Source organism: Chrysemys picta, chromosome 13 (genome assembly GCF_011386835.1).
Source record: "Chrysemys picta bellii isolate R12L10 chromosome 13, ASM1138683v2, whole genome shotgun sequence".
Classification (NCBI taxonomy): Eukaryota; Metazoa; Chordata; order Testudines; family Emydidae; genus Chrysemys; species Chrysemys picta.
Window position 1 is genome coordinate 22,207,752 of NC_088803.1, and position 12,305 is coordinate 22,220,056.

Sequence of the window (12,305 nt, forward strand, 5' to 3'; positions counted from 1 at the left end):
GTTTAGTGTCATCTGCAAACTTGCTGAGAGTGCAGTCCACACCATCCTCCAGATCATTAATGAAGATATTGAACAAAACTGGCCCCAGGACCGACCCTTGGGGCACTCTGCTTGATACCGACTGCCAACTAGACATCGAGCCATTGATCACTACCCACTGAGCCCGACAATCAAGCCAGCTTTCTATCCACCTTATAGTTCATTCATCCAGCCCATACTTCTTAAACTTGCTAGCAAGAATACTGTGGGAGACTGTATCAAAAGCTTTGCTAAAGTCAAGGAATAACACATCCACTGCTTTCCCCTCATCCACAGAGCCAGTTATCTCATCATAGAAGACAATTAGGTTAGTCAGGCATAACTTGCCCTTGGTGAATCTATGCTGACTGTTCCTGATCACTTTCTTCTCCTCTAAGTGCTTCAGAATTGATTCCTTGAGGACCTGCTCCATGATTTTTCTAGGGACTGAGGTGAGGCTGACTGGTCTATAGTTCCCCAGATCCTCCGCCTTCCTTTTTTTAAAGATGGGCACTACATTAGCCTTTTTCCAGTCATCCGGGACCTCCACCGATTGCCATGCAGATGATTACAGACGCTCCCTGGCTGGCCTGGGTGGGGCTAGCCTGGAAAAGTGACTTTCGGTTTTGCTTTTGCAGCCTCTGCTCTAGGCCTGGGCTAGTGAAGGTAACGGGGCCCCTGGGATCCCCACAGTCCCCTCCCCTGGGGTTCAGGACCCCCAGCTGGGGAGAGAACCCAGGAGTCCTGGCTCCCAGCCCCCCCCAACGGGATAGGATCCAGGAGTCCTGCCCCTCCCCCCCCAGCCGGGGATACAAGTCTGTGTGCGCTGCCCCCTGTAACATGGGGGGTGGGCATGTGTCTCCCGCCCACAGCACTGCGCAGGGGGGATGTACAGCGCAGGGGGGATTGGAGTCACGGCCCAGCCCTGCCCGGCCCCGCCCATGGAGAGGCCCCCCCCCACTGTCCCCAGGAGTCGCGGGGACTCGCCCTCAGCAGAGCGGGGTCTATGACCTGGGACGGGCAGGTCCGGCACTGCCCAGCAGGGGGCGGCGCAGCTCTGGGAGCGGGACCCAGGACAGCGGAGTTCGGATTGGAGCCAGAGCAGGAAATTCAGCACCTTGCTGGGTCAGAGCCGCCCCCGACTTCTGTCCATCCTCACCCCCCCACGCCTGTCCAACCCCCCCTTGCGTCTGTCTGTCCATCCTCACCCCCCACGCCTGTCCAACCCCCCCTTCCATCCGTCTGTCCATCCTCACCTCCCCCATGCCTGTCCAGCTCCCTCTTCTGTCTGTGCGTCCCCACCCACACGTCTCCCCTCCTTCCGTCTGTCCATCCATCCCCCCTACATTTCCATCTCTCAGCCGTACCCCAGTCCCTGCTGGGGGCTGGGGCCATGTGGGGGGGTCGGTAGTCCCTGATTGTGTTTGTCTGGCCCGGCTGAGAGCCCTGATGACGGGGTGTATCCATCCCACTTTGGGCAAGCGGGGGCGTTCCCCCCCCCCCAGCAGACGCCCAGGGACCCGTGATGCTCCCCTACATTTCTCCACCCCTCCCCCAGCCATTCCCTCCATCCAAACATCCATCCCCACCCCTCTCCCATCCGTCTGTCCATCCATCCCCATTACCCCCACACTCACACATTTCTCCATCCAGCTCCCAGCTGTGCCCCGGTCCCTGCCTGCCCCTACTTGCTGGGGGCTGGCACAGTGTGCAGGGAGGGGGAACCCGGTGGGGCCGAGAGGAGCCGTCACTCTGATCTCTGAGCTAGGCCCGTGAGTCTGCGGGACTCCCTGCCACAGGACTTCGCTGAGCAGGGGGGTGGGACTGGGGTCTCAGAGCTGTTGTTGGGGGACACACCCTGTGCCCATCAATTTCCATGGGAACCCTGTATCTCACTGCACACCCTTGCCCCGCACAGATCTCCGACCCCGGACCAAGATGACAAGCTGCGGCCTCCTGAACAGTTCCAACAAGCCGGGTGAGTCAGGGCAGGGGGGGTCCCATGACTGATGCCCCCCTCCCCTGGAGCCCATGGGGAGGTGTTGTGGGGGGCCTATGGCTGACATCCCCGTTTCCTGGGGCCCGTGGGGGTCAGAGGGACCCGTGGCTGATCTCCCTCTCCCCCCAGTGCCCCTGCGCAGCTGCTCGGTGACGGTGCTGATCCGAGGCTTCGTGGCAGATGTGGGCTGCGAGCTGCTATACAGGAACGAGGAGCCGGGGCCAGTGGAGGCCGTGTTCGTGTTCCCCGTGGACTCTGAGGCGGCCGTCTATGCCTTCCAGGCCCGCCTCGGGGGCACCTGCATCCAGGCCCAGCTCCGTGAGAAGAAACAGGTACCGGGGGGGGAGAGACAGTACCAAGGGGGCAGGGTATGGGTACACGCTGGCTTGGGAGCAGGGCAGGGGGATCTTGGGGTGACCCCATCTCTCCTGGCAGGTGCAAGAGCTGTACAGGGACACACTAGCCGGGGGGCAGGGCAGGGGGATGTTGGGGGAATGGGGAATCTCGGGGTGACCTGGTCTCTCGCAGCACACACAGGAGCTGTATGGGAACACGCTGGCAGGTGATCTTGTGGGATAAGGAGATCTCGGGCTGACCCTGTCTCTCCATAGGGTGCAGGAGCTGTTACTCCTGGGGGAATTAGGCACCAACAAAATTAAAAGTCTGTGTTTTTTTGGTCAAAATAACAGTGTAATCATGCCAGTTTCCATTATTTTGGTAATTTATTTCAAAATAATGTCAGCAAGTACGTCTGTAACAACACAGACCAAAAAAGAAGATTCTGGTAATTTTTTTCCACGAATAGATTCCTTTCTAGGCCTATTCATACAGAACTTTGTGTAAGAATTCATTTAAACTACAATATAGAACCGGATATCCTGCCCCCCTCAGAAGCAGCACAAAGGCTTGGGGGAGTCAGGGGTAATGGAGGAGCTGAGGGAAAGGGAAGGAGTCTGGAGTGAACCTCGAGGATTATTGTGTGTGGGTGGGAGAAGTATGGAACAGGTTTTTTGTGGGGGAGGGATTGTTAGGGAGTTGGGGAGCCTCCCCCATGCAGACCCTGGCTCACCCCAAGCCTCTCCCATTCAGTCAAGCACATCTGCCCCTGTCTCCACACCCCCCATCGGTCTCTGCAGCCTCCTCCCCAATCCCTGTGTGTCCCTGCATCCCCTGCTCCCGTGTGGCCCTGCAGCCCCCCTCCCATTCAGTCTTGGCTCAATGGTGTCACCCCACTAGCTCCTGAGCCCACAGCCCAGTCTCTCCCCCCCCACAAGCCCTTCTGAACCCCACTCTGTGACCCCCCCTCCCCCCCGCAGCCCCATGTGCCCCACTCTGTCCTAACCTGGCTCCGCGGGCAGGATGCTGTGAAGAACTCCTGGCCTCTGGAGGGTGAAAGGTGGAACTGCAGCACTTCTTGGGCAGAATGTATTTTCTGCGGGGCGGGGGGGAGGGCGGATTCTGCACCAGACGTGAATTCTGTGCATATGCAGTAGTGCAGAATTCCCGCAGAAGTAACCTGTATGAGGATGTGCTGGCCGGGGGGCAGGGCAGTGGGATCTCGGGCCAGGGGGATCTCGGGATGACCCTGTCTCTCCGGCAGGCACAAGAGCTGTACGGGGATGCGCTGGCCGGGGGGCAGAGCTCGTTCTTGCTGCAGCAGGAGGGGACTGGAGGCGACGTTTTCAGCTGCTCCCTGGGTAACCTGCCCCCTGGGGAGGAGGCGGCGCTGACCCTGCGCTACGTCTGCGAGCTGCCGCTGGAGCCCGATGGAGCCGCCCGCTACATGCTGCCAGCCGTGCTGCGCCCCCGCTACACGCCCCATGGTGAGATCCACAGATCCCCCTGTTCCCGCCCATGTGCCGCATGGTGAGACCCACAGATGCCCCTGCCACTTTAGCCTGCCTGGTCGTCCCCCAAACCCCCACTGCGCACCCTACAGTGAGTGACCCACAGCCTGTAACCCCACAAGGTCCCGTAGCCCTGCTACGTACCCCACAGGGAAAGACCCACATGGACCCTCATAGAGTCATAGGCCACTACTATGTGCCCCACGGTAAGCACCTCCCCAAGCCCGCCCCCCCCCGGGCCCTCTCCTGATATCCCAGCATCCCCCCATGCCCCTCAATAGCCCATTCCCCCCATAGAATCATAGGACTGGAAGGGACCTCGAGAGGTCATCTAGTCCAGTCCCCTGCACTCGTGGCAGGATTAATTATCTAGACCATTCCTGACAGGTGTTTGTCTAACCTGCTCTTAGAAATCGCCAATGTTGGAGATTCCACAAGCTCCCCAGGCAATTTATTCCAGTGCTTAACCACCCGGATAGGAAGTTTTTCCTAATGTTCAACCTAACTCGCCCTTGCTGCAATTTAAGTCCATTGCTTCTTGTCCTATCCTCAGAGGTTAAGAAAAACAATTTTTCTTCCTCCTCCTTGTAACAACCTTTTCCATACTTGAAAACTGTTATCATGTCCCCTCTCACTCTTCTCTGCTCCAGACTAAACAAACCCAATGTTTTCAATCTTCCCTCATGGGTCATGTGTTCTAGAACTTTAATCATTTTTGTTGCTCTTCTCTGGACTCTCTCCAATTTGTCCACATCCTTCCTGAAATGTGGCATCCAGAACTTGACACAATACTTCAGTTGAGGCCTAATCAGAGCAGAGTAGAGAGGAAGAATTACTTCTCATGTCTTGCTTACAACACTCCTGCTAATATAGCCCAGAATGATGTTCACTTTTTTTTGCAACAGTGTTACATTGTTGACTCATATTTACCTTGTCATCCACTATGACTCCCAGATCCCTTTCCACAGTACTTCTTCCTAGGCAGTCATTTGCCATTTCATATGTGTGCAACTGATTGTTCCTTCCTAAGTGGAGTACTTTGCATTTGTCCTTCAGACCATTTCTCCAGTTTGTCCAGATCATTTTGAATTTTAATCCTATCCTCTAAAGTACTTGCAACCCCTCCCGGCTTGGTGTCTTCCACAAACTTTATATGCCATTATCTAAATCGTTAATGAAGATATTGAACAGAACCGGACCCAGAACTGATCCCTGCAAGACCCTACTCGTTATGCCCTTCCAGCATGACTGTGAACCACTGATAACTACTCTCTGGGAACGGTTTTCCAACCAGTTTTGCATTCACCTTATAATAGCTCCATCTAGATTGCGTGTCCCTAGTTTGTTTAAGAGGTGGTCATGGGAGACAGTATCAAAAGCTTTACTAAAGTCAAGACATACCACATCTATTGCTTCCCCCCATCCACAAGGCTTGTTACCCAGTCAAAGAAAGCTATCAGGTGGGTTTGACATGATTGGTTTTTGACAAATCCATGGTGACTGTTACTTATCACCTTATTATCTTCTAGGTGTTTGTAAATTGATTACTTAATTATTAACTCCATTATCTTTCCAGATAACAGAAGTTAAACTGACTTGTCTGTAATTTCCTGGGTTGTTTTTGTTTCCCTTTTTATAGATAGGCACTAGATTTGCCCTTTTCATCTCTCCCATCTTCCATGACTTTGCAAAGATAATTGCTAATGGCTCAAATATCTCCTCAGTCAGCTCCTGGAGTATTCTAGGATGCATTCCATCAGGCCCTGGTGACTTGAAGACAACTAATTTGTCTAAGTAATTTTTAACTTGTTCTTTCCCTATTTTAGCCTCTTCTGATCCTACCTCATTTTCCCTGGTATTCACTATGTTAGACGTCCAATCACCACCAACCTTCTTGGTGAAAACCGAAACAAATAAGTCATTAAGAACCTCTGCCATTTCCACATTTTCTGTTATTCTTTTGCCCCCCTCACTGACTAATGGGCCTACCTTGTCCTTCATCTTCCTCTTGTTTCTAATGTATTTGTAGAATGTTTTCTTGTTACCCTTTATGTCTCTGGCTGGTTTGATCTCATTTTGTGCCTTGGCCTTTCTAATTTTGTCCCTACAGTCTTCTGTTATTTGTTTATATTCATCGTTTGTAATTATACCTAGTTTCCACTTTTTGTAGGACTCTTTTGATTTTTAGATCACTGAAAATCTCCTGGTTACGCCAGGGTGGTCTCTTGCCATACTTCCCATCTTTCCTACGCAGTGGGATAGTTTCCTCTTGTGCCCTTAATACTGTCTCCTTGAAAAACTGCCAATGGTCTCCAATTGTTTTTCCCTTTAGACTCACTTCCCATGGGACCTTACACCTGCCAACTCCCTGAGTTTGCTAAAGTCTGCCTTCTTGAAATCCATTATCTTTATTTTGCTGTTCTCCCTCCTACCATGCCTTAGAATCATGAACTCTACCATTTCATGATCACTTTCACCCAAGCTGCCTTCCACTTTCAGATTCTCAACCAGTTCCTCCCTCTTTGTCAAAATCAAATCTAGAACAGCCTCTCCCCTGGTAGCTTTCTCCACCTTCTGAAATAAAAAATGGTCTCCAATACATTCCAAGAACTTGTTGGATAATCTGTGCCCTGCTGTGTTATTTTCTCACAGATGTCTGAGTAGTTGAAGTCCCCCATCACCACCCAGTCCTGTGTTTTGGATGATTTTGTTAGCTGTTTAAAAAAAGCCTCATCCACCACTTCTTCCTGGTTTAGTGGTCTGTAGTAGACCCCTACCCTGACATCACCCTTGTTTTTTACCCCTTTTATCCTTACCCAGAGACTTTCAACAAGTCTGTCTCCTATTTCCATCTAAATCTCAGTCCAAGCATACACATTTTTAATATATAAGGCAACACCTCCTCCCTTTTTTCTCTGCCTGTCCTTCCTGAGCAAGCTGTACCCTCCTATACCAATATTCCAGTCATGCCTATTATCCCACCAAGTCTCTGTGATGCCAACTATGTCATAGTTGTCTTTATTTACTAGCATTACAAGTTCTTCCTGCTTATTCCTGTTGTGGAAAAATCGACCACATGATTGATTTTGGATCAGATTAGCCTGAGGCTCCTTTATTGATCAATCAAACATGCGTGAATGGGGAAGTCAGCCAAGGCAGCCGAACCGCCCCTCCCCACCCACCCCCGATAGATAAAATACGAGAGCTTATATAGGATAAAACCACAAAAATTACATATACTTCCTTAAAATTTTACATCCATATAAGGAATAAAGCAAAGCAAGCTTTTCCTGTTTTCCTTAGTTTTGCCCTTTGCGGTTTCTTGCTCTGTCACCTGGCAGCTATTAATCACAAGCTGTTACAAATGGTTAGTTTTGCTTCTATAGTTTCTACAGTTAGTTCTGCTTTTATAATTTCTTTCTACCCTTCTTTTTTTCTACCTTCCCCCCCTTTTTCTACCTTCAGGCCATACATACAGTTTGCTTAACCAACGTTTAGGCCTCAAACCATTTTTCCTCCACATTCCCCATACTTCTCGCCTTAGTATACAGACATCTAAGATACTGATTTGATTCCCCCCCCCCCCCCCCAGTTCTGTCTTGTCTCTCCTTTATCCCTCCTATAACATGCTCCCTGCAAATTCCAAACCTTCTCCCAGGTCTCCATGTTGTTGACTTACCTGTGGGCTTTGGTCACCTGCCCCCTTCAAACCTAGTTTAAAGCCCTCCTCACTAGGTTAGCCAGTCTGTAGCCAAATATGCTCTTCCCCTTCCTCGCTAGATGGGCCCCATCTCTGCTTAGCAGTCCTTCTTCCTGGAACAGCATCTCGTGATCAAGGAAGCTAAAGCACTCCTGGCGACACCATCTTCACAGCCAGGCATTAGCCTCCAGGATGCATCTGTCTCTGCCTGGGCCCCATGCTCACTCCATCTCTCTCTCTCTGCAGGGTGGGATGGGGAGGACGTCACCCAGGGGGTCCCGCGAGTCCCCCAGGGGGAGCTGCCCTACACCCTGAGCCTGAGCGTCACGCTGCAGTCGCCCCACAGCATCGACCGCGTGCTCTCCAACTGCTCCCTCACCCCCCTGAGCTACATGGCTGGGAACCGGACCACCGCCCAGGTAAGGGCTCACCTGGACACCTGGGTCTCGGCTATCCCCACTGGGAGGGGCAGTGGGGGGGCAGCTCTGAGCAGGGGTGTGATGGGGGCTCTGGGCTGAGGGTTGGGTGCCAGGGGACTGGGCGTGGGTCCTGGGTGGGCATATACAGGGGTGGGAGCTCCGGCATGGGGCGGGTGGCAGGGAAGAGGGTTGAGCAACACCAACAGATCCAGGGAATTGCCCGTGTTCTCTGGGGAAAGTCTCAAGGGGCTGAGACCAGCCCGTGGGGGTGAAATCCTGGACATTCGAGGGGTCCTGGTTCCCTTTGCTTTCTGGGAGTTTTCATCTCCTTAGAATAGAATAATAGAATATCAGAGTTGGAAGGGACCTCAGGAGGTCATCTAGTCCAACCCCCTGCTCAAAGCAGGACCAATTCCCAACTAAATCATCCCAGCCAGGGCTTTGTCAAGCCGGGCCTTAAAAACCTCCAAGGAAGGAGACTCCACCACCTCCCTAGGTAACGCATTCCAGTGTTTCACCACCCTCCTAGTGAAATAGTTTTTCCTGATATCCAACCTGGACCTCCCCCACTGCAACTTGAGACCATTGCTCCTTGTTCTGTCATCTGCCACCACTGAGAACAGCCGAGCTCCATCCTCTTTGGAACCCCCCTTCAGGTAGTTGAAGGCTGCTATCAAATCCCCCCTCATTCTTCTCTTCTGGAGACTAAACAATCCCAGTTCCCTCAGCCTCTCCTCATAAGTCATGTGCTCCAGACCCCTAATCATTTTTGTTGCCCTCCGCTGGACTCTTTCCAATTTTTCCACATCCTTCTTGTAGTGTGGGGCCCAAAACTGGACACAGTATTCCAGATGAGGCCTCACCAATGTCGAATAAAGGGGAACGATCACGTTCCTCGATCTGCTGGCAATGCCCCTACTTATACAGCCCAAAATGCCATTAGCCTTCTTGGCAACAAGAGCACACTGTTGACTCATATCCAGCTTCTCGTCCACTGTGACCCCTAGGTCCTTTTCTGCAGAACTGCTACCTAGCCATGCGGTCCCTAGTCGGTAGCAGTGCATGGGATTCTTCCGTCCTAAGTGCAGGACTCTCCACTTGTCCTTGTTGAACCTCATCAGGTTTTTTTCGGCCCAATCCTCTAATTTGTCTAGGTCCCTCTGTATCCGATCCCTACCCTCTAGTGTATCTACCACGCCTCCTAGTTTAGTGTCATCTGCAAACTTGCTGAGAGTGCAGTCCACACCATCCTCCAGATCATTAATAAAGATATTAAACAAAACCGGCCCCAGGACCGACCCTTGGGGCACTCCGCTTGAAACCGGCTGCCAACTAGACATGGAGCCATTGATCACTACCCGTTGAGCCCGACGATCTAGCCAGCTTTCTATCCACCTTACAGTCCATTCATCCAGCCCATACTTCTTTAACTTGGCGGCAAGAATACTGTGGGAGACCGTATCAAAAGCTTTGCTAAAGTCAAGGAATAACACATCCACTGCTTTCCCCTCATCCACAGAGCCAGTTATCTCATCATAGAAGGCAATTAGGTTAGTCAGGCACGACTTCCCCTTCGTGAATCCATGCTGACTGTTCCTGATCACTTTCCTCTCCTCTAAATGTTTCATAATTGATTCCTTGAGGACCTGCTCCATGATTTTTCCAGGGACTGAGGTGAGGCTGACTGGCCTGTAGTTCCCCGGATCCTCCTTCTTCCCTTTTTTAAAGATGGGCACTACATTAGCCTTTTTCCAGTCATCTGGGACCTCCCCCGATCGCCATGAGTTTTCAAAAATAATGGCTAATGGCTCTGCAATCTCACCCGCCAACTCCTTTAGCACCCTCGGATGCAGCGCATCCGGCCCCATGGACTTATGCACGTCCAGTTTTTCTAAATAGTCCCGAACCACTTATTTCTCCACAGAGGGCTGGTCACCTTCTCCCCATGCTGTACTGCCCAGTGCAGCAATCTGGGAGCTGACCTTGTGCGTGAAGACAGAGGCAAAAAAATCATTGAGTACATTAGCTTTTTCCACATCCTCGGTCACTAGGTTGCCTCCCTCATTCAGTAAGGGGCCCACACTTTCCTTGATTTTCTTCTTCTTGCTAACATACCTGTAGAAACCCTTCTTGTTACTCTTAACATCTCTTGCTAACTGCAACTCCAAGTGTGATTTGGCCTTCCTGATTTCACTCCTGCATGCCTGAGCAATATTTTTATACTCCTCCCTGGTCATTTGTCCAATCTTCCACTTCTTGTAAGCTTCTTTTTTGCGTTTAAGATCAGCAAGGATTTCACTGTTTAGCCAAGCTGGTCGCCTGCCATATTTACTATTCTTTCTACACATCGGGATGGTTTGTTCCTGCAACCTCAATAAGGATTCTTTAAAATACAGCCAGCTCTCCTGGACCCCTTTGCCCTTCATGTTATTCTCCCAGGGGATCCTGCCCATCTGTTCCCTGAGGGAGTCAAAGTCTGCTTTTCTGAAGTCCAGGGTCCATATTCTGCTGCTCTCCTTTCTTCCTTGTGTCAGGATCCTGAACTCGACCATCTCATGGTCACTGCCTCCCAGGTTCCCATCCACTTTTGCTTCCCCTACTAATTCTTCCCTGTTTGTGAGTAGCAGGTCAAGAAAAGCTCTGCCCCTAGTTGGTTCCTCCAGCACTTGCACCAGGAAATTGTCCCCTACACTTTCCAAAAATTTCCTGGATTGTCTGTGCACCGCTGTATTGCTCTCCCAGCAGATATCAGGGTGATTAAAGTCTCCCATGAGAACCAGGGCCTGCGATCTAGCAACTTCTGCTAGTTGCCAGAAGAAAGCGTCGTCCACCTCATCCCCCTGGTCTGGTGGTCTATAGCAGACTCCAACCACGACATCACCCTTGTTGCTCACACGTCTCAACTTTATCCAGAGACACTCAGGTTTTTCTGCAGTTTCATACCGGAGCTCTGAGCAGTCATACTCCTCTCTTACATACAACGCAACTCCCCCACCTTTTCTGCCCTGCCTGTCCTTCCTGAACAGTTTATATCCATCCATGACAGTACTCCAGTCATGTGAGTTATCACACCAAGTCTCTGTTATTCCAATCACATCATAGTTCCCTGACTGTGCCAGGACTTCCAGTTCTCCCTGCTTGTTTCCCAGGCTTCTTGCATTTGTGTATAGGCACTTAAGATAACTCATCGATCTTAGACACTCCAGTTTCCCAGTATTACCACCAGTGCCACACGTTATGGGGACAAATGGTTATAAAAACCAATATCCCAGTAAAAGAAAAAGGTTCTCCTGATCCCAAAGGACCAAGCCCCAGACCCAGGTCAATATATAAGTCAGACCTTACCCACAAATCACGCTACTGCCAATCCTTTAGAATCTAGGGGGTAGCCGTGTTAGTCTGTATCTACAAAAACAACAAAGAGTCTGGTGGCACCTTAAAGACTAACAGATTTATTTGGGCATAAGCTTTCGTGAGTAAAAACCTCACTTCTTCGGATGCATCCGAAGAAGTGAGGTTTTTACTCACGAAAGCTTATGCCCAAATAAATCTGTTAGTCTTTAAGGTGCCACCAGACTCTTTGTTGTTTTTTTAGAATCTAAAATCTAAAGGTTTATTCATAAAAGGAAAAAGATAGAGATGAGAGTTAGAATTGGTTAAATGGAATCAATTACATCCCTCTTTCTCAGCATGAGACAGGAGTCCTCCCCTCTTGCGCTCTCCTGCTTGTGCTTCTTCCCAGGATCCCATTTCCCCACTTACCTCAGGGCTTTGGTCTCCTTCCCCCGGTGAACCTAGTTTAAAGCCCTCCTCACTAGGTTAGCCAGCCTTGATTTTGAATGGAAGAAAATGGGGGGGCTGGGAAAATATCACCCCCAAATTGGAAAGATTTAGCCAAACAAAGTCAGAATTTTCCCACTGTTTTCTGCAAGAAGAGCCAAGTCCCCGTGTTGCCTTTGGGGTGTTTTTCCCTCTCTCCCTCCCTCCTAACCCGGAGTTGCTTCCTCCCCCGGCTGCATGATGGGCCCTGAGCCTGGCGCGAGAGCCAGCGGGACCCTGCCCCCCAGGAGCCATGGGGAAGTGACTGTGTCTGTCGCCCCACCAGGTGTCTCTGGCTGAGGCCCCCCTGTGAGACCGAGACGTGGAGCTGCTGGTGTATTACGTGGAGCCGCACAAACCCAGCGCGGTGCTAGAGGTTGGGTTGCCCGGAGCAGAACCAGGTGTGGGGGGGGGGTCCTGCACCCTGCTGCCCCTGGCCGGGGGGTCCGTGGGCTGGGGATGTGGGGGAGGGGTGTTCTGGGCGGTGACTTGGGTTCGGGGGG

At 51.4% G+C, this 12,305-nt stretch overlaps 1 protein-coding gene across 1 annotated transcript in view; it reads left to right on the top strand.

Moving 5' to 3' along the window:
- The window catches only part of VWA5A (von Willebrand factor A domain containing 5A), a 24,191-nt gene continuing 11,886 nt past the window's right edge, over positions 1–12,305 (top strand). Inside the window, 6 exon segments of the mRNA XM_065566545.1 lie at positions 1–684; positions 1,937–1,996; positions 2,147–2,349; positions 3,618–3,840; positions 7,811–7,983; positions 12,089–12,203. Of these exon segments, the coding sequence (XP_065422617.1) occupies positions 1,957–1,996; positions 2,147–2,349; positions 3,618–3,840; positions 7,811–7,983; positions 12,089–12,203 (754 nt within the window). The 5' untranslated portion in view covers positions 1–684; positions 1,937–1,956.